Source organism: Parus major, chromosome 19 (assembly GCF_001522545.3).
Source record: "Parus major isolate Abel chromosome 19, Parus_major1.1, whole genome shotgun sequence".
NCBI classification, from domain to species: domain Eukaryota; kingdom Metazoa; phylum Chordata; class Aves; order Passeriformes; family Paridae; genus Parus; species Parus major.
In genome coordinates, this window is record NC_031787.1 from 5,796,475 (window position 1) to 5,820,593 (window position 24,119).

The following is a 24,119-nucleotide window of genomic DNA, read 5'->3' on the forward strand; positions in this document are numbered from 1 at the left end:
GGGCGCAGGAGCCGGGGGCCGGGCGCCCGTGCAATGCTCACACCTTTATTGATACAAATGTACAAGGACACATCTTACAGTGGGGAGTGCGGCCCCGGCATGGGGCAGGACACCCGGGGAGGGGTGCAGGACGCCCGGGGAGAGGGGGGGACCCGCGGGCGCCCCAGTCCAGTGTAATGCCGTGGGTGACCTCGGGGGTACCGGCCACCCAGAGAGGGGCTTTGTGGGGGGTGGGGGTACAAGGCCACCGCCGCCACGGACAGCTACAGAGGCTATGTACAGGATAAGTTAGGCGCGTGCTGCGGGGTGGGCAGGGGGCTGTACAGGGGGACGCAGGCACCTACCCCGCAGGCTGAGCATCAGCTCCTTGATGGCGCGGGGGGCACGAGGAACCCCACACCCTGGCTCCCCAAAAAGGCCACTTGCAGCCACGCTCGCCCCAGGTGCCGGCTGCTGCCGGAGGGAAGGGAGACACGGAGAGTGCGGAGGCCTGGGGGGACATGGGCTGGCGCTCACTGCTTCTTCTCACGAGTGGTGATGGTGACCAGTTGCTTGGCGGCCTTGGCGATGTCGTAGGCACACTGGATGACCTGCTGGGTCAGGAGCTGGTAGTCCACGGTGGCACCGGGCTCGGGGGGCACGGTCTTGCGGCACTCGCTCTGCAGCCGGTAGGCGCTGGCGTTGAGCAGCCGCAGGGAGCTCCGCACAGTCTCCAGTGCTGGTTTCTGTGGCAGAGCACAGGACCAGGGTCAGAACCCATGCTCAAGGGGCTGACAGTGTCTGGTGGGGACCACAACCACCCCAGGGACACACCACTCCTCCTACCTTAGGGAAAAGTGATGCCATCTCTGTCACAGCCGAGTGGATCTTCTCTGAGCAGGGCACGAAGCTGGGGGCAAGGAGAACAGGTGAGCAACGTGGACAGCGCTTTCCAACCATGGAGGATGACAAGGCATGACCCCACCCCTGGTCTGGGTGTCCAGGAGGGGGGACACAGGGAGAGGCTGTGGCCCAGTCCTACCTGTCATGCTTGGACTCTTGTGCTGCCCGCAGCAGCTCCTGGATGTTCTTGGTGACCTGCTCAGTTTTGAGGATGACATCCTCCGTGCTGGGCAGGCCAGGGTCCAGCTCCCCGTCCAGCGGGTCCAGCTCATGGGGGAAATCCTCATCCTTGCTCAGTTCCACAAACCGCTTCCCCTCCATGCTGCAGGGACCAGCCAACCGGCCTGGGTCAGTATCAGCCCCCTGTCCCTGTGTCCCCACGTACACCGGTGCAGCCCCCAGCCCCACCACTCACCTGATCAGAACCTCACTGGCCTGTGTGTTGTCGTAGTCGCTGTCAGTGCCGCTGCCGTGCCGGTCCAGCTTGCCCTGGAGGGGAGAGGAGCAGTGTGAAGCCCTGCCCAGCCCCATCCCCACACAGGGTCAGGAGTCTCTCCACCCCAGGAGTTGCTCCCCCTCCCTGATACATCACCATGTGTCGGGCACCATCAGGTGGGCAGGAGAGCAGTGGGGAGGATGGAGGGAAGGGCACCGAGGAGGCAGATGGACCTTTCCGGATCTGGAAGGGGAAAAGAGGGGAAGCCCATGCTGAACAGGGTGCAGAAGGGTGCAGAGCCGATCCTGGTGACGTGCAAGGGAGGACAAGCACAGGGGACACTGCCACCCTGCATGCACAAACATCCCGCAGCTGCCATCCCTTGGGGAGATCCCCGTCCTGACCCAGGGGGGAGCAGGGCGGTGGGGGGACAGGACATCCCTAAGGCCACATCCCAGGCAGGTGACATCCACCATGTCCCATGCAGGAGCCGCCCCCACTGCGGCCCCCTTACCCGGTACACGCTGGCCGGGATGTGCATGGAGTACAGAGCCTCGTCCTCCACCTCCTGGCGACACACGAAAGGTTACAGCCCCGCGGGGATGGGAACCAGCACCCTGTGGGGCTGGGGGGGACTGCTGCACCCCAAAACCCTCCCACCCAGCCAAGCACACTCACGCCAGGGCTGAAGGGCTGGAGCCGTGTCACCAGCTCCTCCACTGGCTGCCCGAAGGGTTTCAGCGCCGAGCCTGGTTCGTACATGGAGAAGGCCTGGCGGTCCCGGCGGTGTGGGGGGGCCATGCCCGGGGGGTGCCCGTGCTCCTGCCGCTCACTGGGGGCCGGGGTTGGATGTGTGGGACCAGTCTGCTGACGGATCTGCGCGTTCTCTGCCTGCAGCTTGTGGATCTGCGGCCAGGAGAGGGGGAAGGCATCGCTGAGGAGGTGGGGGGAATGCTGAGGAGGGGAGTCCTGCTGGCCCCACACACACCTCACGCTGCAGCCGGCGCAGCTCATCGCTCAGGCTGTTGTTCACCTTCATCAGTTGCTGCACCTTGGCCTCAGAGGCAGCCAGAGCCTTCTTCACCTCCAGGTACTCTTGCAGCGTGATGGGGCCATCTGACAGGTCGGAGGAGTCCATGCTCTGCAAGGAGAGGAGCTCAGCGCTAGGATCCCAGAGGAGGGGTCTGGGTGGCAGTGCAGGCCAGGGCCTGGCTCACCCTGGCACGGTTGTTGCGGGAGGCATTGCGCAGCAGCTCCTGGTCCGTGTCCTCATCAGAGGCGACACTGTCGTAGTCGTGCTGGTCATCCAGGTCACTCTGGCTCCGCAGTGAGTAGTCGAGGGCATCTGGGGGAGGGCAGGGCAGGTGCTAAGCACAGGGCAGGGGGGAATGCTCAGCCCCAACCTCGCTGCCCTCCATGCCTCACCCGTGGGGCTAAGCAGACTCTTCCCTTGCTGTCGGCGCTTGGCTTCCCCAAGGATGTCGATGAGCAAGGTGGCAAACTCCCTGGCGTTGAACCTGGCCAGTTTTTGCCGGCCCTGGGGGGAAAAGGGGGTGAGCAGGGGTCTGGGTGCACAGGGGAGTCGTGTGGCCTAGAGGGGTCTCACCTGGTTGCGTGTCGCTGAGTACTCGGGGTTGACAGGGAGGAAGGGGACGGCGCTGCGCTCTGTCACCAGCGTGCTGTGGTTCTGCGTCGTCAGCCAGACTGCAGGAAGGCACCTGGTGTCAGACCCCAGGGGACAGACACAGGGGCTGGACCCCTGGACAAGCAGGCTGCAGGGCCCGGAGCCAGCAGGATGCAGGCACGGCTGCAGGACCAGCCTGGTGGGATTGGGAGTGGAGCCTGGCCAGGCTGACAGGAATCACCTCCCTCAACCACCCAGTGGGGCCAGGATCCTCCCATAACCCCCTAACAGGACCCTCCAATGCTCTTCAACCCTTTCAAGCACCAGCTCAGCACCCCCAGCTGATTGGAAGATGGTTTGACACCTGTTGCCACCACCCTGCCACCTCCCAGATCAGGGGCATCACTGCAGGCCGAGCCTCCATCCCTGGGGGATCCTGGCACCCACCTCGAGCAGCTCCCCAGCCCGGGCACCCAGCGGCGGCCCCTCGTGCTGAGCAAACCTTCCCGGGCGGAGGAATGAAGAAGGAGTGGCCTGCAGTCCCAGTGGACACCTCCAGACCAGGGGGAGCGCAGGGCTCACCCACAGCCCCGCCAGCTGCTCCTCCCCGTGCCGTGACACCCACCCCAGCCCCGGGGAGCTGCACCCCACACCCCCCTCACCCGCGTCGTTCTCCCGACGGTCCACCTCGTCGTACACGTCCATGGCCAGCTCCTCGAACAGGCGGTTGCTGAGCTGCAGCAGTACAGGGGACCGTGTCAGGCAGGATGAGAGGAGCAGGCAGACACCCCCAGCCCTGCCCTGGCCCCCCACTCACCGCCTGCAGCTTCTTCTTGGCTGCTTTGGCCAGTTCAGAGAGGTCCAGGCTGGGGGTTATGGGGAGGGGAGAAAGAAAAAGTGGGGGTTATTCCTGGCCTGTTCCCACCAAAACAGTCCCCAGCTGCACCCCAACAAGACAGGGATACACCCCCTCAGGCATTGGGGGCTTCACCAAGCAGGGCTGGTGGGCAGGCATGGGGGGATGAGGTGGCAGGGGGCGAGTGGGACCCCCCTCCCTGAGTGCCCCCCAGGTGCCGGGCTGGGCCGAGCGGCCAGGGCTGCAGGGGGGCCCCATGGCAGCAGCATGGGGGGCCCCCAGAGTCGAGCAGACAATACCTCTGTGCCATGCACTTTGGGCGCACCCTGCGCTCCGGAGAAGGCAGCGGAGGGAAGAACAGGATAAAGGCGGACGTTAAACGCGCGGGCACACCGACCCCCTGCCCCCCAGGGATGCTCCAGTGACTGGGGTCCCCCCCTCAGCCCAGCGGGGATGCTGGGGGGGACGTGGGACAGGCCAGCGGGGCCACAGGCACCAGACACTCACCTGTCAGCCATCTGTGGGATGATGTAGTGCCCATTCTTGTGGTCTGCACAAAGAGAGGGGTGGTGAGCAAGGCCACGCAGTCCCTCCAGGATAACCCCCTCACCCCAGGACCCCTCACTCACCCGGCTTTCTGCCACAGAGGTAGAAGGCCAGGCGGTCAGTCAGCTCGTACTGGCACTCCACCAGCCGCTCTGCCAGCTCGTGCTGGGCTGCCTGCCTGTGGGAGGGCCAGCAGGGGTGATGCCCACCCTAGGTGGGGGTGCAGGCAGGGGTGACCCCCTTCCCTGCCCTCACCTGGCATAGTCAATGGGGGTCCGGCCGTTCACATCGGGCGCCCCAGGATCGGCACCGTAGACCACCAGCAGCTCTGCCTGCAGGATCTGCCCGGCCTTGGCGGCCACGTGCAACGGTGTGGTGCCCTTCTCCTGCGGGCATGGGCAGCCTCAGCCCTGCAGCCTGCATGTGGCATGGGGGTCCAGGACCCCCCTGGGCCCCACACCACCTCTGGGGTCCCTGAGCCCCACCAGAGCTCACCGGGTGGAAGAAGTTGGCCTGGGCACCCAGCGAGAGCAGGCGCAGGCAGGTCTCCAGGTTTCCTGTCCGCACACTCGAGTGCAATTGCTGCAGAGGAGAGAGCTGGTAATGGGGGGGATCTGTCCCCACTGCCACAGAGGGGTCTCTGAGCCCCACCCCACCTTGCTGAGGTCCTTGGCAGTGACGCCGTCATCATCCCTGCAGGGCAGCTTGTGGACGAAGGCCAGCATCTGGTACTTGGCACGGATGAACTCTGACTTGGTGGGGCTGGGAGTGGGCAGCGGGTTTTGGGGTGAGGAGGGGGCTCCCAGCCAGTGCTGGCCCCTTCCCCACAGCACAGGGAGCACTTACTGCACTTTGTCCTGGGGGTTTGCCTTCCGGCGCCCGCTCTGCACCTGCGCTGGATCCAGCAGCGAGTGCTCCCAGATGGAGTTGGCCCCATTGCTTGCCAAGGTATGCACCATCTGCAGGGGACAGGCAGGGCCCAGTGGGCACTGGGGGTCCCAGCGAGCATCTCCCCACATTCCAGTGTCCCCAGCACCCACCTGGAGCAGGGTGGTGGGCCAGGGGCTGTGGCGCAGGTGCTTGACGATGGAGATGTGGCGGCCCAGGCTGCGGTGCACGCTGCAGCACTCGTCGCAGATGAGCACCCCGCGGTTGATCGACGCCCAGCCAGGGTCTGGGGGTGGCATGGGGGTGTCAGCAGGTGTCCCCTCCCCATGCATCCCCTCCTCATGCATCCATCCAGCAGGGGGATGCGTTGCTACAGCAACCATTTCCCGGGAGATGAAGAGGGGCTCAGCCCATCACCAGGGGAAACCCACGGGTTTCCCATAGCAACCACCAGCCAAAAGGAGGGCAGGGTTTGGCCCCCCACCATCAGGAGGACAGCTGGTGGCAGGGATGATGCCAGCACACCCTGATCAGGGGCAACCTGGCTCTCACTGCGAGGTCACTCAGCTCCGGAGCCCCTGGCTGAGTGTTTGGGGGGGTCATGGATGGGGGCAGTGTGCCCCGCAGTGGGTGGGCACCCCCAGTCCATGGGCTCCTATGTAGGGTGGTCACCAGCTCTGCAGCCTCAGCACCCCAGTGCAGCCAGCGCCCAGGACACCCCAGCTCTGGGGCAGGTGCCACGGCCCCCTACACTGCCGTGCCCCTCCAGCCCTGCCGCTGGCCCCGGCCTGCCGGACTGGAGACCTTTGTGTCCCCGCCGGGAACAAAGGACCGTTTGAGCAGCCACGCTGGCCCCGCGCTGGCACCAGCCCCGGCACCCACGGGGGCACCGCTCCCGGCCAGGCAGCAGCTCCCCACGCCCGCACCCCAAAGACGGGTCCTGGGGACGTGGGAGTCTGGCCCCGTGGTGTGGCCGCTGAGCTGCAGCTGTTCACAGCAGCATGAGGACAGGATTTGAGGACCCCCGCTGGGTCACAGCCTCCCCCTTCCCAGGAAACACAGCCAGGCACGGAGTCACGATGCTGAATCGTCCCCAGGTGTCCCCTCTGCCGGGCACGACGGGGGTCCTGCCACCCTCTGCCCAGCCCCACGCCCTCCCCTTGTTTCTGTGGGTCCTACACAAACACCACACTGTCCCACAAAGGGGGGCAGCCCCAAGCCTGGGGATGCAGGGCCTGGGGGGGTGGCCGCACTGGCCCCTCCGATGGCCCTGAGGGGGGACAGTGGCCCCACGACCTCACAGAGGGAGGAAGGCAGGCAGGCAGCCAAGCCTCCCCCACTTCCTTCCTTACTGCAGGGTCCCGGACCCCTCCCCACGCACCCCCCCAGAGCCCTGGGGACACCGTTTTGGGGGGGTACGGCATCCTGCCATGCTGCAGTGCCCCGGGGGCGGGGTGGGGTGGCCAGGGGGAGTGGTGGCCCCCCCAGCCTGGCAGCCCCGCGCACGCAGATGGCAGCGCCTTGGCAGCCGGTGCAGCGGCATCTGTGCCTTCGCACCCGCTGCCCACGGCCACCGCCGGGAACAGGACGCTCCGTGCGGGGGGAGCCGGCCCGCGGCCCCCCAGCCGAGTGGATCCAGAGCATCCCTTGGGCAACAGCCCCTCCCGCCCTAGGGCAGCTGGGATGTGGTGGGATGCGGGTGGGCACTGCAGCAGCTCGGGAGCGCTTGCACAGGGACACCCCAAACCCTGGGAGGATCCTGAAGTCCAAGGGAGCTCGCAGCACCTCGATCCCTGCATCGGGATGTGGGCTGACACCGAGACCCCCTGAACTCGGCCCCGCACCGGTGATGCAGGGCTGGGGCCAGCCGGCATCCCTGCATGGGGCCAAGGGAGGCCGGGCAGAGCGATCAGAGCACCCCACGGGCACCCCGCATGCAGGGCCAGGCAGCGCATCCCCGACAGCGACAGCGGGTGCTCCCAGCGCGCTAGGAAACGGCCTCTGGACTTTATAAATCATTTCCTCCCATGGCTGCCAGGCGATAAGAGATTGGAAAAAACTGGTTTCCATTTCCCCTGGGCGCAGCAGGAAGCCCCGGCACCGCCCCGGGAAGCCCTGGCCCCCCGCTTGCCCGCCGGCAAGGGGAATGCCTGGAGGCAGGGCAGCCTTTCGCCCACGCGTGCCGACAGCTCTCCTGGCAGGATCCGGCCATTGGCACGTGGCCGGAATAATTTCGGCACAGCCTTGGCCCGCGGGCAGCTTTCCGGGGCCGGCTCGGAGACCCGTTCATTCATTGCCGTGGGGCCACCTGCGCTGGCTACGGGCAGGTTTGGGGTCCGGCCCTACCGTGGGCAGGGTTTGGGGGGCCAAACCCACCGTGACGCCCACGGGAGCGTGCCCAGCGTGGGGGGCACCGGCACCAGCGGGGATGGGAATGGTCTTGCCCAGGCTCGGCTCTGGCTTGCAGCGCGGCGGCCGCACGGCTCACCCAACCGGCACCGCCAAACCCGGATCCGGCTGGGGTGGGGGCTGGCTGTGGGGTGCAGGAGGGTGTCCCCCATCATCCTGCCAGTTACGGGGTCACCAGCGCTGCTGGCACCGACTGGCGCGTCCCTAGCCTGTGCCAGCAGCCCCCGCCCGGCCTGAGCAAGCTGTGGGTGGTGCAGGGGGGCGGTGGGGACACGGGGTGCGCTGGAGAGGCACGGAGGAGGGCATGCGGGGCTTTCGGGGATGCGTCTGGAGTGTACGAGGGTATTCCGGGAGGCTAAAAGGGGGTGCACCAAGGGGGTCATGAGTTTCATCACGGCGTTTCACTGGGGGCACTCCAGAGGGTTCTTGGGGGGCAGACGGGGGACTCAGTGGGGCAGAGTGGGGTGCAGAAAGGAATAAGCAGGGGCACTCAGGGGGGTGCAAAGGGGTCTCGATGTGGGGCGTACAGGGAGATGCGAAAGGGGTCATGGGGAGCAGTCCGGGGGCAAACAGCTCGGGGTACAGAAGGGGGTGCCGGGGGCGCACCGGGGGGTGCCGTGGGGCACAGAGGGGGCTCTCAGGGGCGCGGGGGGCGCTCAGGGCAGGCTCCGGGGGGCAGCGGGAGGGGCGGGGAGGCTGGCGGGGCCGTGCCGGTGCCGATGCGGGGGGGCCCTTACCTGGGGCGCTGCAGTCGGCGCACACCTCTGCCCGCGGCGCCTTCCGGGACATCCTCAGCGGCGAGGCGGGCCCGGGCCCGGGCCTCTGCGCCAGCGTGGGGCGGCGGCGGCGCCCCCGGGCCCGCCGGGGGAGCGGCGGCGGGGAAGGGGAGGGGGCCGGGCGGCGGGGCGGGGGCGGCGGGGCCCGGAGCGGCGGGGCCGGGGGCTGCCGGCTGCTCCCAGCGCCCGGCAGCTCCGCAGGAAGCGGCGCAGGCCCGGCCCCGGCGGAGGAGGGGCCGCACCGCCCCCGCCCCGCCACCGGCAGCGCTGCCGCGGCCGCCCCGCACTCGCAGCTGCAGCCGAACCCGAACCCGGACCCGCACCCGCGCCCGCGCCGGCACCGCCCCGCACCGGGACACGCACCGGGACACGCACCTGCACTGCCCCCGCCCCGCACACAGAGCCGGAGCCGCACACGAATTCGCGCAGGCACCGGCACCGCTCCACACCCACACCGGCGCCGCCCCCGACCCGCAGCCGCACCTGTAAACGCGCCCTGGACAGCCCGGTGCCGCTCCCGGACCCGGGCACCTCACCCGCTGCGGGGCACCAGCCCTGCCCCTGCTCTGCTCCTGATCCCGGGCATCCCCTAGTCCTCACCCCAGTGCCCGTCCTCGGGGCGCTCCCGGTCCCATTTTCAGCCCAGAGCGCTGTCCTGGTACCGCTCCTAGCCCTCGTCCTGTTTATCCTGGAAGGGTGGCACTGGTCCCATTCCTATTCCGGGTCCTGTGTAACCCAGTCCCAGCCCAGGGAACCCCCAAATTGCTTCAGTCCTGCTCTGGACACTTGTTCTCGATCCAGCCGAAGTCCTGGGGCACCCCCAGCCCTGTTCCCAATGCCACCTCTGACACTGTGCACCCCACTCCCGGGCACACCCCTTCTCCAGGATACTGCGTTGGGCCACACACCCCTTTAGGGTGCTCAGCCGGGGATTTTGGGTGCGGGTGGGGGGGATTGGGGACTATTTGGGGTCTGCTCCGTACTGTGACCCTTTAAGTAATTGGAGCAGAGGGGACACCCCATGGGGGCCCCACAGAGAGCTGCGGGGCTCAGACTCCAGCGGGAGCCCCCCAGCACCTGGGGCAGGCGGAGGGGTGACCTCGCTGCTGAGGTTCATGACGTCATAGGGGCTGGATGGGCGATGCTCCGTGGGGACAGGGGCGGGGGGATGCGACCACCGCCACCGCCACGGCTGAGCACGGAATAATGCCGGGGAGGGGGGTTCCCCCATGGGAGGGTGGGGAGCAGCGGGGTGCGGAGCCGGGAGCGCTGCGCCGGCGGAGACCGGGGCGGCCGCAGAGGCCCAGCCTTGCATTGTTCTTGGGCGGCAGCCGGAAAACGCGACGCCCGCTCGGGAGAGACGCAGGCGGAAAAGGAAACGGGGCTGGGGGCCCGTGCCTGCTGCTGCTGCGGGGGCGGGAGTGGGGGTCCCCCCACGGCCCCCACCTGGTCCCCACGTGCCGCCTTCACCCCTGCCCCACCATATGCTCGGGCCCGCTGCCCCACGGGGGGAGCGGAGGTCAGCTGGGAGGGGGAAGATCAGCCCGGGAAAGGGGGGAATTTGGGGAGGATGCTGACTGCCAATGGGGCGCCCGTTTGCAGGCCTCCCTGCGGCATGGGAGGCCGCGGTGATGGGCTGAGCGGTGCGGGAGGGAGCCGAAGAAAGAGGAGGATGAAGATGAGGAAGAAGAAGGGGGCGATGCCGGGCAGGGCAACTACAAGTCCCATGAGGCCGGGCGGTGCGGGGGGGGGACCGGGGAAGCACCGGGCGGGAGGTGGCGGCCCGCCCCGCCCCGCGCCCCCCCCGCCCCGCGCCGCGCCCGCCTCGCCGCTCCAGCATGCACGGAGGATGCTCGCGTCTTGCTCGGGCAGGAAGGGGCCGGAGGGCAGGTACCCGCTGCACTACCTCGTCTGGCACAACCGCGCCCGTGACCTGGACCGGGAGCTCAGCGCCAAGCAGGTGGGGCGGCGGGGGGACACTCCCGGCACGGCCCGGCCCGGCTCCGCTCGGCTGGGGCTGATGCAATGATCGGGGCCGGGGTGAGGATGAGGATGGAGATGAGGGGGGATGGGGTCGCTCTCTGCGCTGGCGAGGCCCTGGGGTTGTGGTGTGTGTCCCCATCTGCTCCCAGGGGCTGTGCCTGCTGCCCTCGGGGCTGCCACGGAGCGCTGGGTACCACCCGCGGGTCTCCTGCATCCTCCAGCACACGCAGCCCCGAGCATCCCTCCGCACGTGTCCCGTGCTCCCTGCTAGGCCTCTGCAGACCCCCGGTCCGCACCCCGCTTCTCAGGGTATTGCCACCCCCCTTGGGGTGCAGCCTTCAGCTCCCCACTCTCAGGCTGAGCCCCTCTTGGGGCGGGGGGACAGGGGCCCTGATGCTGCCAGGGCGCAGCCCCCAGCCTCACAAGGGCTCTCCTCAGGGTCAGGGGACCCACTTTGTCCCTCAGCTCGGGAACCTCCCAGCCGCCCGGTGATGAAGCGGGGTGTGGGTGCTTCCCCGGCGGGTTCCCAGCCTCTCTCTCCCCTGTGGCGTTGTAATTCAGGTAATTAAAACCCAACCCCGAATACGCAGGAAACCGCAGGCGCTGGAGGGAGGCTGACGGGGAAGCTGTGCTGAGCATCCCCAGTCTCCCGGCCTGGGTCCTTAAAGCCCCAAGGCACTGAGGGCCATGCTGGAAGGACCCTGGTGATGCGTGAAACGGGGGTCATTGTGCCGCCAAGCTCCCGCCGGGATGCAGGAGATGGCTCCCGCCACACCCGTCTCCATTGTGGGGTCCAGCCGGAGGCTGCGCCAGCATCACCCTGGTCTCCCACGCCGTGGCCAGTGTTTTTATTTTCGTGCTAATTTGGGTTTTCCCAGGAGCCCAGCGCGGCGGATATCAAAGCTGGGCTTGGCAGACGCGGGGAGGTGGAGGGGCTGCGGGGGGGCTCTGACCCACTCACCTGCAGAGAGGCTCCAGCCTGGGAAGCACAGGGGCTCTGCCCTGCTCCCCGCTGACACTGAGAGCAAAACCAGTCATGTGTGCAGCCCAGGGTGCATGCAGGGGGTCTGTGGGTGCTGCAGGCTGCACTCTGGGGCAGGTGGGGGCTTGGGGGAAGGAGGTGAGGGCCAGCCCAGGCTCCCTGCTCTGTCCAGGGCACCCAGGGACACGGCTCAGCCCTTATCCCTGCCTCAGGTAAGGAGCTGGGGTTGGGGCTGGTGCTGTGTGAAATGCTGGAGGCCAGGTGCCCCCCTGCCCAGGGCTCTGCCCTCTCTCTGCCTTGGTGACCCCCACAGGACAGCGGCTCCACGTGCTGCCCCTCCCGAGTGCAGGTGTTTGGGCTTGGGAAGCACTGGGGCAGCGGAGAGCATTGCTCCTCTCCGTGTCCTGGTAAGGGCTCTGTGTCTGTCACCCCCAAACTGTCACCGTGAGCTCCCACCCACACTTGCCTCCACAAGGGAGCAAGGATCAGTGGGTCCCCTTGACTGGGACATCACAAGGATGTGTGAGGCAGTGACAGGGAGGCTGTTGTGCCAGGACACCCCTCACCACAGCCTGCCCCCTCAGGCGTGACAGGGACCCGGGGCAGCAGTGCCTGGCACCATCTTCCCGTGCTGGCTCATGTTCCCTGTTGCTACCCAGTAGCAGGAGCTGGGATTCTCCAGCCCAGGGACAGCCCCAGTGGAGGGATGTGCTGTGCCACATGCCTGGCTGGCACAGGAGGAGCGACTGAGCTGCGGTTCTGCACTGCACCGCTGCCACCCCGAAGCCACCCCCATCCCTGTCCCCATCCCCGCTGAGTGCCATGGCCCCAGGATGGGCAGCACCTGCAGGTCTGTGCTGTGGTCCCCAAACCAGAGCCAGTCCAACACCAGGGCTCAGGACTGAGCTCTTGCTGGCAAAATCTGGGTCAGCGCCACGTCCCCTGGGGTGGCTCCAGTGCCACGTCCCCACACTGGGGACCTTCATCCTGCCCAGTGCTGGGGCAGGGCTGCAGCTGGGGAGTCCCACTGAGCCTGCAGGTCCCCACCTCCAGCTAGGGGGTGATTGCCTTAATTAGAGTCATTTCATTAGTGCAATTAAGAAGCAGCAGTCGCCTGGAGAGCATTGGAGTGACACATTGAGTCCCAGGGAACTGGGGGGTTGTTTGGTTTGGTGGTGTGGGCAGACTGGGGGGTCCCCCTGCCTGGTGAGTCCTTGGGGATGAGGGCCATGGGAATAGCCACAGCCTGGGCAGGGATGGGAGCGTTCCTGGGGCAGCAGAAATGCAGGACAGGCCCAGAGCAAGGCAGGGATGTGCTGCAGGTGAGACTGGGTACCAGGGAACCCATGCTCCACCTCTGCCTGTGCCCAAACACCTCTGGCTGCCCTGTCCCAGCTGGCACCTTTGGGTCCTCTGCCCCAGGTTTGTTCTCCTGAGGGTGGCCTCCTCAGAACCAATTATTTGGGGACTGCCCCTCTGCCTCCTGCCCTGGCAATATCTGAGTGCCCCTCTCCAGGCACGAGGCTTCTACCCCAGATGGTCCCTTTGGGGCACAGAGGGTGCCCTCCCTTCCCCAAGCCCTGTCCTCAGCTGGGCATGGGTGTGATGCTTCCCACACGGGCAGCAGGGCCCGTGGGTGCCGGGGGTGCCCACCCGCCACCGCACAAGGGATTCCTCGGGGCTGGCTGGGTGCCAGGCTCAGGGTTTGGCACAAACAATGGCAGCCCCAGCGACGGCTCCCCAGGGCCCCAGGGATCCTCCGAGCAGCCGCTCCGCTCCCGCAGCCGCCCGCCCCCGGCTCAGGCAGGGGAACACGTGCACCCGCCGCAGCCCACATCGCCCGCCGCGCTCCCAGCCCTGGCGGAGGGGGGCTGCCAGCAGCTGCTGCCTGGCAACTGGGCACAACCCCCCCAAATCCCAGAGGTGGGGGCTTTTCTGGAGCTTGCAGCTGCATCGAGATGTGCAGAGCTCCATGCACTTTGTGCCAGGGGCATCTGTTCCCCCCACCACTGCCATGGTCTGCCCGTGCTCTGTGCCCGCCTGGTGGGTGCAGCCCAGCCTGGCTGTGAGGAGGGGTGCTGGGTGCCACCACCATGCTCTCCATGCCCTCTTCATGCATGGCAGTGGCAGCAGGGAGAGGCTTTTGAGGTGCCCTTATTTGGGGAGGTCAGGGGTGGGGATTCTCTCACAAATACTATCAAATGTTGGCTGCTTTCCATGTCTGGGAGCTGCACACCTGTGGGACAGCACTGGAGAGCAAGGTCTGGCCACTCCAGTGATCTCAGATCCTCATTCCTTCCTGGCAGGCCGACATTGAGCAGCTGGACCCCCGAGGACGCACTCCCCTGCACCTGGCCACCACGCTGGGCCACCTTGAGTGTGCCAGGGTGCTGCTGAAGCATGGTGCCGACGTGGGCAAGGAGAACCGCAGCGGATGGACAGGTGAGCGGGTGGCTGCTGCTCCCCTTCCTCCTGCAGGCTGTCCTGACCCTGAGATGGCTGTGGAGATGGGCATGGCCATGGACACAGATGTGGACAAGGACACGGGCACAGGCGTGGTCATGCTCGCCCTGGTGCTGCTCACACGGTGCTCTGTGCCTGTGGCTCCTGTGCGGTGCCCAGCTCTGTGGTGCCCAGCTCTGCAGTGCCGTGCTGTGCCCTGGGCACTGCCCCTTTGCCCCGCAGTCCTGCAGGAGGCTGTGAGCACCCGTGATCTGGAGCTGGTGCAGCTGGTCCTGCGCTACCGTGACTACCAGAGAGCCATCAAGCGCCTGGCCGGGATCCCTGTCCTGCTGGAGAAGCTGCGCAAGGTACCTCCCTCAGCAGGGGCTGCGGGGGCTGTGGCCACGGGCTTCCCCTGACCCCTCTGTGCTCTCCACAGGCCCAGGACTTCTACGTGGAGATGAAGTGGGAGTTCACCAGCTGGGGTGAGCTCAGGCCATAGCATGGCTGTGGGGGGAGCAGGAATTTCCCACCAGAGTCCCCCAGCCCCAGCGTCTATCCCCAGGTTGGGGGTCACCTGCCCCCTTGTCCCCCGACACCCCAAGCTTGCAGACCCCCATCCCGCCAAGGCGTCGCGTTCCCCAGGTGCGTCCCTCGCCCCTTGGGGTGCAGGTATCCCCATCCCCAGCTGGGCTATCAGCATTTCTCCCCAGTGCCCCTGGTGTCCAAGATCTGCCCCAGCGACACCTACAAGGTGTGGAAGAGTGGCCAGAACCTGCGGGTGGACACCACACTGCTGGGCTTCGACCACATGACCTGGCAGCGGGGCAACCGCAGCTTTGTCTTTCGGGGACAAGGTGAGGTGACACCAGCACATCCCCCTCCCTGGGGAGTGCTGCTGGGTGAGCCGGTGGGCACCGTGGTTGTCCTGACCCCATTCCCTGCAGACAGCAGTGCGGTGGTGATGGAGATTGACCATGACAGGCGGGTGGTCTACTCAGAGACGCTGGCCCTGGCTGGCCACGACCAGGAGGTGCTGCTGGCTGCTGTGCAGCCCACCGAGGAGCAGGTGATGGGGCGGCTGACGGCCCCCGTCGTCACTACCCAGCTCGACACCAAGAACATCGCCTTCGAGAGGTGGGCTGGGGTGGCACCGAGCCCACACCCGGGGGTGATGGCACTCCAGGCTGTCCAAGCAAGCTCACGGTGCCGTGTCACCCCAGGAACAAGTCCGGGATCCTGGGCTGGAGGAGCGAGAAGACAGAAATGGTGAATGGGTATGAGGCCAAGGTGAGGGGCAGGGGGTTGAGCTGCCCAGGAGGGTATGGTATGGTGAGGTGGCCGCCTCTGCCATTCTCCCTCCTCGGCCAGGTCTATGGTGCTTCCAACGTGGAGCTGATCACACGGACACGGACCGAGCACCTCTCAGACCAGCACAAGGGCAAGAGCAAAGGTGGAGCCAGCACGGGCTGGGTGGGCAGGGCACCTCTGGCTCTGCCCTCACCCCCTCTTCTCCCACAGGCTGTAAGACCCCCCTGCAATCCTTCCTGGGCATCGCTGAGCAGCACGTGGGACCCAACAATGGGGTGAGTGTTTCATGGGTCAGAGGGGGTGGCCCTGCAGTCAGACCTCCCCTCTCACCCTGCAGGGCTGTCCCCCCATGCAGACACTGATCACGCAGACACTGAGCCACGCCAACCCCACTGCCATCACCCCTGAGGAGTACTTCAACCCCAACTTTGAACTGGGCAACCGGGACATGGGACGGCCCATGGAGCTCACCACCAAGACACAGAAGTGAGAGGGGGAGGAGCAGACGGGGACTCCCTGTGTCCCCACCTCCACTGTTGCAGGGCTTGGGGTGGGGGGACAGGTAGGGGTGGGTCCCCAGCCCAACGCCTGTCCCTGGCAGGTTCAAGGCGAAGCTGTGGCTGTGTGAGGACCACCCGCTGTCCCTCTGCGAGCAGGTTGCCCCCATCATCGACCTCATGGCAATAAGCAACGCTCTCTTCGCCAAACTGCGGGATTTCATCACCCTGCGCCTCCCGCCCGGCTTCCCTGTCAAGATCGGTATGGAGTGGGCTCTGCTGCTGACCTGGCTGGCACAGCCAGCTTCCCTCCTCACTTTTTTTTCCCTTTTCCTGCAGAAATCCCCATCTTCCATATCCTCAACGCCCGAATAACCTTCGGCAACCTCAATGGGTGTGACGAGCCTGTCAGCTCCCTGCGGCACAGCCCCAGCAGCGAGGCACCCTCACCCAGCAGCGACTCCTCCAGTGTCAGCAGCTCCAGCTCCCTGAGTATGTGGGGGACGACATGGTGAGGTGGGATGGGAAGGTGTCCCAGTGGGGTCTGGGGGTACAGCTGGTGGCTGTGGGTCACAGCAGGGTAAGGGACACACAACTGGCAGGGTGGAGTAGGAGGGGCCCCACAGGGTGCTCAGCCAGGCCAGCTCTGTTCTCCCCACAGCCTCGTGCCGAGCGTGTGAGATGGACCCGGCGCTGTTCGAGGTGCCGCGGGGGTACAGTGTGGTGGGCACCCACCAGGACGCCCTGCGGGAGGACGAGGATGACCTGCTGCAATTTGCCATCCAGCAGAGCCTGCTGGAAGCGGGCAGCGAGTATGACCAGGTGGGCACTGCCACCCCCTCACCTCTTCCTGTACCCCTAGCTGAGGGACCCCGCTGCCCACCCCATCCCGACGCCACCCAGGATCCTCACTCACCCCGCGTCTCCCCATCCCTGCATCCCACAGTGGCGGGTCAGAGCTCATGCTGGGGGGGCTGGTTTTTGGGATTGCCGCCCTCCAAGCACCCCTCTGGCACCGGCCACAGGTGACCATTTGGGAAGCACTGACCAACAGCAAGCCGGGCACCCACCCCATGTCGCACGAGGGCCGCCGGGGAGACAGGTTGGTAAGGTCCGGCCAGCCCCCCTGGGGGGAGTGGGTGTGGGGGCTGGAGCCACGGGGACCCCACTGAGTCCCTGCCGCCCCCAGGACTCCCCAGCACACGGCATCCCCGCATCCCCCCGTGGCCCCGTCGCCGGGGGGTGGTGGGGGGCCCAGGGCCCTGTTCCCCAGCTACGCCGAGCAGCTGCGCCTGGCTATGGCGCTGTCGGCGCGGGAGCAGGAGGAAGCGGAGCGCCGGACGCGCCAGGAGGAGGAGGATCTGCAGCGGATCCTGCAGCTCTCGCTGACGGAGAAGTGACCCCGCACCCCCACTGAGCCCCTCGCCCACCCCACTGGGGATGGGGATGTGGCCGGGGCCGTGTCTGCAGGCACGGGAGGGGAGTGCTGTGGGGGTACCCAGTCCAAAAACTGCGGAGGGCAAATGGGAAAGGGGGGAGCAGGATTTGGCCCTGGGAGAACGTTCCCCAGAGCTGGGGCAGTATTGGGGTGAGGTGGGGGCACCCCACAGCAGCACAGGGTGGGGGTGGATGTTAACCCTGCACCTGGGGTGGCAGGGACCAGGGAGGGCAACTCCACGGACTGTACCCCTTCTCCAGGAGAGCCCTACTCCCCCAGCCGCCCTATGGGGTGCTGCTCAGCCCCTCACCCCAGGAAGGCGGTGGGAGGCACCTCCTGCCCCAGATGGGTGGGTCGCCAGTTGTGTGGGGTCCTGGGGTGCCCCCAGAGCCAGAGGGCTCTGCTCAGTTCTCTCTTCCCCCCCCTGCCCAGGCGCTACCAAGTGCACTTACCCAGGAGCTGCTCTGCCTGCCAGCAGGGGTGGGGGCTCAGCACTATGGTACCCCACAGCCAGCGAGGGGCTGCACAGCCGCCCCCCATGGCAGGGGACTGCTGGGGCAGCTGAAGGGGTGCCTGTGAAGGGCGCTCCGGTGTCACCCCCCTTAACCCTGCTCGCACCCCTCCACCCTGCTCGGATGCCCCACCTTGGCAGCGCTGCACCCCCTCGTCCCGGGCACTGACCCCGAGAGAAACCTTACGTCAAATGGTGCTAACCCCGGCCCCCTGCCCCGGCTGCTCCCCCTTTGCACATGGGGGGTCGGGGGCTGCAGGGGGGGGGGGCTGGACTTGCTCCCCTGGGATTTTTCATAGCTGGTGCCCCCCCCTCCACCCACCCGTGCACCCCACAGCAACATCTGGGCCAGGGCCGGGGGAGCCCGAGCAGCTCCGACTGCGGCCAACACCAATAAATGCTCTTTAATGTTTGTCTCTCTCGACCTCCCTCTGCCTGTGCCGGGGCTTCACAGGCAGCGGGTGCTGGCGGCGGGGTGCAGGCAGCACCCCTGGCACGGTGGTCCCTCGTCCCCGGTACCTGCCACGCAGCCAAGGGTGGCTGAGCCCTTTATTAAAGGGGTCCAGGAGCAAAGAGCCGGGTGGGAGCGCCCGCCGAGGGGCCGATGGGGCAGGGGGAGGTGAGGGGGTGATGGAGTGGGGGTGTAGCACCGTACACAAGCACATCCTGGCCGGGGGGGCGCGGCAGCTCCCTGTCCTGGGAGGATGCTGGTGCTCAGCGTGCGGGTCCCCGCGGAGGGATGCTCGGCAGCCCCAGCCTGCGGGCACTGAAGCGGGACCCCCTCGGCTGCTGCGGGAGCAGGATGCGACTGATGCCAGCACAGGCGGGGTCAGGGTCCGACCCCTCCCTGCCCCCTCGGCTCCTGGGGAAAGGACACGGCTCCGGGCTCCTGCCCAAGGTGGGGACTCGGCTTTAATCCCCGGGAGGCCGGGGCAGTCCTGGCCCTGCCCGTGGTGGTGGCCGTGGCCACCGAGCTAGTCCGTGCCGTTGGTGAACTGGCAGAGTTTGTTCTCCAGGTCGGAGATGCGCTTCTCCTGCGCTTGGACCGTCTCCTTGAGGGCACGGATCTCCTCCAGCACCTCCTCCAAGGCTGGCTGCTGCAGGGAATGGGTACACAGGGTCACCGATGAGTCTGGCCCACCCCAGAGCAGGGGGACAGCCCTGCTGCCTCCTCCCTGTCCCCCGGACACTCACAGAGAAGTCAGAGTCGCAAGTGGAGTGGCTGCGTCGGGGGCCTGGCGGGGGTTTGCTGTCCAGGATGTTCTTCTTGACCACCTTCAGCTCCCGGTTCTTGATGGGGACGTACCCATCCCGCAGCGAGATGAGGATGGGCTCTGCGTCCTTCCCTGACAGCCACTCATCTGCCTCCAGGGCTGGCTCGGGGCCTGGCGTGTCGGGGTACAGGTCATCCTGGAAGAGGTCTGACTGCAGGAGGGAGAGGCCATGGTGAGATGTGGGGTGTCTCCCCCCCAGGCCCCCACCTCCCCTGGGATCCCCCCAGGCTCACCTTGCGTGGCACCGTCATGACGATGGGCTCACACTTGCGCTCGTGCAGCTTGAAGAATCTGTGTGGGGCGCAGGCAGTCAGGGCCCAGCTGACCCCCCTGACCCCTGGGGCTCCCCCCAGCCCCCTTGGCTCTCACCTGGCGATCTCACACTTGCTGACATCCAGCCCACGCTTGGGCATGAAGCCCATGCCCCGCTGGGGCTCCTTGCTGCTGTAGGTGTTCAGGTAGTGCACATAGGGCGCCTCATCCGTGATCTCGAAATAGCGGATGCTGCTGTCACCCTGCAGGGGTGGGGGACAGGTGTCAGCCAGCCCTGGCACCCTCAGGGACAGGGTGGCAGGGGGGATGCACCCCAGGGAGGGAGGGGTTACCTTCCCGCAGAGGTAGACAATGCTGGAATCGGCATCATAGAAGGGCAGCAGGACCCCGTTGCTTGTGTCCATCTCTTGCAGAGCAATGGGCTCCTCAAAGTTATTCTGTGGGGCCGGAGCAGTGGTGGAGGGGTGTGAGCAGTGACCCCAAAACCCCCACCCTGGTTAGTCACACACATTAGCCACGGCACACTGGGGAACAGGGCTCGTCCCCTCTGGGGTACACAACCCCCCAGGCAGGCAGCCTGGCATGCCCCCCCCCCCAGCACCCTGCCCCACCTGTATGGCTGGGTACCCCCAGCTCAGCTGTACCCCCCATCCCCAGCACCCCCTGCTTCCCAACCCCCAGCACAGCACGGCACACTCAGGAACTTGGCATCTTTTGGGAGGGGGATGCAGCAGACATGCCATCCTGGGGCAGGGAGGTTGGCAGGGGGGGCCAAGTTCCCAGGGCAGCACTCCATGCGGCCTCGTTACCGGGTCCCACAAGCCCAGCTCCCGCTGGCTCATTCTGGTAAAGCCTGTGGTAAAGATGTGTCCTTCCCGTGTGAAGATGGCCCGCACAGGCCTCAGCCCTTCGTGGGGGGCAAACCTCTCCTGGGGGGAGGGGGACACAGTCAGCACGGGACACGGGAAGGGGGGAAAATGGAGGGGGTCCGGATCTGTCCCCCAAAACAGCCGCTGAGTCCCATTCCATGGCGCCGCCTGAGCGCACGCGGTGCCAGAGAGCCTCCCCGGCACCCAGAGCGTTCCCTGTAGGGCTGAGATCCGTGGGATTTGCGCTGGCCGGGCTGGAGCCGCTGTCTCATACCAGGTCCCAGAGGCCCAGCTGCCGCTCGCTCATCCTGCTGAAGCCCGTGGTGAAGATCTTGCCATCGGCCACGAAGATGGCACGGATGGGGCGGGTGCCGTCGTGCGGTTTGGTTTTCTCCTGCGCCGGCGTTAGCGGGTTAAATCAAACAGAGACGCGCGGTGCGGGGTTAGTAGGGTCAGGCAGGCACTGGGGGGGACCCCGCGGTGGGATGAGGGGGGACACAAGCAGGGGCACTCACCGCTATGATCTGCTGCTTGCGGGGGTCGATGACACGGACCTTCTTGTCCTTGCAGGTGGTGACGAGCAGGCTGCCGTTGCGGTTCCAGCCCACGTTGTAGATGAGGTCAGTGTGCATGTCATCCAGAGCCAGCAGCATCTCCCCAGTCCCCACGTTCCAGAGGATCACCAGGTTGTCACAGCCTGCAGAGGACCGAGGGGGCAAATGCTGTCACCCCATGGATCTCCCGTGACCCCGGGGAGGGTGACCCGGGACCCCCTTACCTGCGCTGAGCAGGACGTTGCGGGCGGTGGGGTGCCAGGAGATGATGCTCACCCGCTTGGAGTGTCCCTCCAGTGTCACCACAGGCTCCGTGATGTTGCGCACGGGGACATAGTCAGGGATCTGCCACACCTGGGGAGAGGACAGAGAGCTGGGCATTGGGGATCACCCTGTGTGTGAGCACTAAGAGGATGAGGGCCTCAGAGCCAATTAACCTCATCATTAATCCCGGCTCAGCCTGCGGGGAGGGTGGCAAGGAGACACCACAAGCGCCTCCATCCTGGGGTGCATCCCCAGCACACGGGGTGCTGGTGGGCACAGGAAGGGGGGGCACAGCCGGGGTGCAGCCCCCAGCCCCCCCCAGCTATTCCTGCATGCTGAGTCGCCAGGGAGGGTATATTTAGCACAAAGTGCTGCATCATGGAGCGAGCAGCCGCCGCCAGCGTGAACGCATGGCACCGGCGCTAAAAATAGGCCAATGACACTTCACAGGCGGCGAGGGGGGGGATGCTCTGCATTGCTCCCCCAGTGCCTGCCACCCCCTCCCCATGCAGGGTCCAGCCCCTCACCATGACGGTGGTGTCCTCCGAGGCGCTGGCGATGACGTTGTCATTGTGGGGACACCAGTCGATGTCCAGCACGGGCGCTGTGTGTCCTGTCACCAGCGGGTGGTTCTTGTCCACCCGTCCTGTCTGCAATGGTGAGGGGTCAGGATGAATCCTTTAGGGGAGACCCTGCCAGGTGCCCCCCAAAGCCCAGCCTGGTCATCACGTGGGGTTGTGACACAAATGGGGACATGCAGGGGGTGCCAGCGGTGGCCAGAGGTTTGCACCTGCCTTGAGGGGGGAAACTGAGGCACACAGGGAAAATGGGGCTCACCTGGAACAAGGCCTTGTAGGGACACAAAGGGGAACAATGTGACCCATGAGAGGCTGTTTTGTGTCTGTTCTGATGGCAAGGAGGGGTTGGGGACCCTTTCCCAGCCTCTGTGCCAGGGTTGGCAGAGACTCCACTGGGTGCTGCTCCTTGGGCATGCTCTGACCCAGGGAATTGGGGCTGGGGAGAAGGCAGCCGGGAGTTTCCCAGATCACCTTGGTTGCCCCAGGGATGTCACCCTTGGCAGGTGCCAATGTTCACCCAGGTTGTTCCTGCCCTGAGTCCCCACATCAGGAGAGGGTGTTGGGGCAAAGCTGGGGGCTCTGGGGCCACAGCAGCTCCCCAAAAGCAAAGCCCATCAGCATGTTCCCCCCAGCACATCTCAGCAGCGTGGCCCAGCATTCTCCCCACTCACCTTGGCAAGAGGCAGGACAATGAAGGCCCCACCACCACCGGACTCCACAATGATGGCCACAAACTTGGGGTTGACAGCGCAGAAGGAGCTGTCACATGTCACCTTGGAGACACGGATGTCCTCGTACATCTGGTCTGCCTTCACCGGCTGCCCGAACACGTGCCGGAACTTGCTCTGGCGCACCACACGGCGGCTCATGGCTGTGGGGACAGGGTCAGGCCACCACCTCCCACCCTCGCACCGCTTGGAGGGGTTTTGATCCCCTCAGACCTCGTGCTCTGAGATATTCATCCTACTCTGGGCACAGCAGGAACCCTGGGAACACTGAGGTGCCATGGAGGGTGAGGATATGAGATGTGGCCCTGACCCCACATGAGGGAGTTGGGCCATCCCCTGTGTGGGGATGTGGGGGTGCTGCAGGTGCTGGGGACTCTCAGCTGGTGGCCAGAGCCACTTGACACTGGGCAGGGGCATGGCCATGCCATCATGTACAGCTGTGCTATGCCCTATGGCTGTGCCATGCCCCACAGATGTGCCATGCCCCACAGATGTGCCATGCCCCACAGATGTGCAATGCCCCACAGATGTGCCATGCCCCACAGATGTGCCATGCCCCACAGATGTGCAATGCCCTGTGGCTGTGTTGTACCCCACTGCTGTGCTGTGCCCTGTGGCTGGCACTGGCGGTGGCACATGAGCTGCTGCAGAGGAGTAGCAGGGCAGAGGGGACTTTGGGGTGGACATAAAACTGCACCAGGTCACAGATTGTCCCCTTGTATCCCATCCTGCATCAGTGGCCTGAGGTTGCCTGGCTTGACCCAGCACCTGGGAGGAGGGCTCTGCCTCCAGAGTTGCCTGCTGGTGGCTCACGCCTCCCTCCATGGATCCCTGTCCTGTGCCATGGATCCCTGCTACCCACTCTGCACCCCCACCTGGGCAAGGGCTGGACCTGGCTCACAGACACAGCCCCACAGGCACACTGGGGTGTCGAGGAGCCCCCCACCGTGGTGTCTCCAGCCCTCAGCCACAGGTGGGCACGATGCTGTCCTCCAGGCTGTGCTGCTCCTGGGACCTGCCCCACGGGAAGACTGAGACACTCAGGACAACAAAACCCTTGGAGCTGAGGCTCTGCAGCACCCATGAGCCACTGGCTACCCTGGGGAATCCCCCGTGCTCTTCTGGATACACAGCCATTGTCAGGAGCCACATCCAGCTACCAAGACATGGCCAGGCACCCCTGTCCCCAGCCCACAGAGCCAGCGTAGAAGTAGGAGCAGATCTGCTCCTCCACGTCCCAGCCGGTGGATTTTGTATAGGGCACATGCAGCTCCCTGCCAAACCACATTCACCCAGTCCCTGGGTGTCCTCGGAGTCCTCGCAGCACTCCAGCATCATCTCTGGTTTGGCTGAACGGCTTGGAGCCGGGTCCAAGGGGCCAGAGCCTGGCTACCAAGAGGGGCTGGACGACGGCACTGCTGGTGTCACCCCCTCAGTGTCCCCAGCCCCGGGGAGGAGCGAGCAGGCTCCGTGGGGACGCTCTCCCAGCACCTCGAGCATTGCCGGCGGGAGCGGAGTCTGGGGTGTCAGCACGCAGGGAAGGAGGGGACGGCCTGCTTGGGCAGGATGCAGGCACGGGGTGGGGTGCAGATGTGGAGCAGGCAGAGTTGAGCAGGGTGCAGGCAACGTGTAGGGTGCAGGAGGGGTGGGTAGGAGCAGGTGGGGCGCTGGCAAGGTGCAGCAGGGCTGAAAAGGGTGCAGGTGTGGGGTGCAGGGACGAGAGCTGGGTGGGGTGCAGGCAGGGCGCAAGTGGGGTCGGCTGGGGTGCTGGCAAAGAGGTGGGGTGCAGGTGGGGTACGGGCGGGGTAAGGGCAGGGTACAGGCAGGATACAGGCAGGACAGCCCCGCTCCCCGGCCGTGCCATTACGTTGCCACAATTGAATCCGCAGCGACTGCTTGGGAACGACCAGAGGTCACTGTCCAAATATAGCCATCTCCGCCGGCGGGCGGCGAGGGGCCGGGGCCCGGGGGGCTCAGCCCCGCTCCCCGCGTCCCCCC

General features: G+C 66.3%; 3 protein-coding genes across 11 annotated transcripts; 1 reads left to right on the forward strand and 2 right to left on the reverse strand.

Annotated features, from left to right (window-relative positions):
• Window positions 1–25: 25 nt before the first annotated feature.
• GIT1 (GIT ArfGAP 1) lies at window positions 26–8,487 on the reverse strand. Of its 4 annotated transcripts, XM_015646674.2 has the most exons (22): window positions 8,379–8,487; window positions 5,385–5,518; window positions 5,191–5,303; window positions 5,001–5,106; window positions 4,840–4,926; window positions 4,600–4,730; window positions 4,428–4,522; window positions 4,306–4,348; window positions 4,098–4,124; window positions 3,760–3,808; window positions 3,605–3,677; window positions 2,925–3,022; window positions 2,744–2,855; window positions 2,536–2,663; window positions 2,307–2,459; window positions 1,997–2,224; window positions 1,833–1,886; window positions 1,475–1,561; window positions 1,298–1,371; window positions 1,022–1,204; window positions 826–889; window positions 26–725 (listed from the first exon to the last, which is right to left on the reverse strand). In XM_015646674.2, exons 1-22 carry the CDS (start codon window positions 8,428–8,430, stop codon window positions 513–515), a joined length of 2,304 nt encoding a protein of 767 aa, XP_015502160.1. In that variant the 5' UTR covers window positions 8,431–8,487; the 3' UTR covers window positions 26–512. The 4 variants fall into 4 exon arrangements, with proteins under 4 accessions (XP_015502160.1, XP_015502161.1, XP_015502162.1 ...); XM_015646675.2 differs by lacking the exon at window positions 4,098–4,124; XM_015646676.2 differs by lacking the exon at window positions 1,833–1,886.
• A 1,510-nt stretch (window positions 8,488–9,997) lies between these two features.
• On the forward strand, window positions 9,998–17,994 carry ANKRD13B (ankyrin repeat domain 13B). Of its 2 annotated transcripts, none has more exons than XM_033518939.1 (15): window positions 9,998–10,377; window positions 13,689–13,824; window positions 14,068–14,192; window positions 14,264–14,309; window positions 14,538–14,681; window positions 14,772–14,961; window positions 15,048–15,114; window positions 15,196–15,277; window positions 15,346–15,410; window positions 15,491–15,621; window positions 15,737–15,894; window positions 15,972–16,124; window positions 16,294–16,454; window positions 16,658–16,738; window positions 16,822–17,994. In XM_033518939.1, the coding sequence occupies exons 1-15, from the start codon at window positions 10,033–10,035 to the stop codon at window positions 17,047–17,049; spliced, it is 2,112 nt and encodes a 703-aa protein (XP_033374830.1). In that variant the 5' UTR covers window positions 9,998–10,032; the 3' UTR covers window positions 17,050–17,994. The 2 variants fall into 2 exon arrangements, with proteins under 2 accessions (XP_033374830.1, XP_033374831.1); XM_033518940.1 differs by having other exon boundaries at window positions 16,658–16,734.
• A 117-nt stretch (window positions 17,995–18,111) lies between these two features.
• Window positions 18,112–22,612, reverse strand: CORO6 (coronin 6). 5 transcript variants are annotated; one of them, XM_033518941.1, is made up of 11 exons: window positions 22,065–22,610; window positions 21,343–21,465; window positions 20,776–20,905; window positions 20,513–20,694; window positions 20,272–20,391; window positions 19,938–20,057; window positions 19,461–19,565; window positions 19,225–19,370; window positions 19,089–19,146; window positions 18,776–19,006; window positions 18,112–18,678 (listed from the first exon to the last, which is right to left on the reverse strand). In XM_033518941.1, exons 1-11 carry the CDS (start codon window positions 22,260–22,262, stop codon window positions 18,556–18,558), a joined length of 1,536 nt encoding a protein of 511 aa, XP_033374832.1. In that variant the 5' UTR covers window positions 22,263–22,610; the 3' UTR covers window positions 18,112–18,555. The 5 variants fall into 5 exon arrangements, with proteins under 5 accessions (XP_033374832.1, XP_015502498.1, XP_015502497.1 ...); XM_015647012.3 differs by lacking the exon at window positions 20,272–20,391 and having other exon boundaries at window positions 18,112–18,675; window positions 22,065–22,612; XM_015647011.3 differs by lacking the exon at window positions 19,938–20,057 and having other exon boundaries at window positions 22,065–22,608.
• Between the last annotated feature and the right edge of the window lie 1,507 nt (window positions 22,613–24,119).

Excerpts from the sequence above, each read along its gene's own strand:
- ANKRD13B (XM_033518939.1), top strand. The coding sequence starts at position 10,033 with ATGGGAGGCCGCGGTGATGGGCTGAGCGGTGCGGGAGGGAGCCGAAGA. Across the intron at positions 14,682-14,771 it reads CTTTGTCTTTCGGGGACAAG|ACAGCAGTGCGGTGGTGATG; the intron begins GTGAGGTGACAC and ends CATTCCCTGCAG. Across the intron at positions 15,115-15,195 it reads TGAATGGGTATGAGGCCAAG|GTCTATGGTGCTTCCAACGT; the intron begins GTGAGGGGCAGG and ends CTCCTCGGCCAG.
- CORO6 (XM_033518941.1), bottom strand. The coding sequence starts at position 22,262 with ATGAGCCGCCGTGTGGTGCGCCAGAGCAAGTTCCGGCACGTGTTCGGG. Across the intron at positions 20,058-20,271 it reads AGCTGGGCCTCTGGGACCTG|GAGAGGTTTGCCCCCCACGA; the intron begins GTATGAGACAGC and ends CCCTCCCCCCAG. Across the intron at positions 19,566-19,937 it reads AGCTGGGCTTGTGGGACCCG|AATAACTTTGAGGAGCCCAT; the intron begins GTAACGAGGCCG and ends CCGGCCCCACAG.
- GIT1 (XM_015646674.2), bottom strand. The coding sequence starts at position 8,430 with ATGTCCCGGAAGGCGCCGCGGGCAGAGGTGTGCGCCGACTGCAGCGCC. Across the intron at positions 3,023-3,604 it reads CCGTCGGGAGAACGACGCGG|TCTGGCTGACGACGCAGAAC; the intron begins GTGAGGGGGGTG and ends GCCTTCCTGCAG. Across the intron at positions 2,856-2,924 it reads ACTCAGCGACACGCAACCAG|GGCCGGCAAAAACTGGCCAG; the intron begins GTGAGACCCCTC and ends TTTTCCCCCCAG.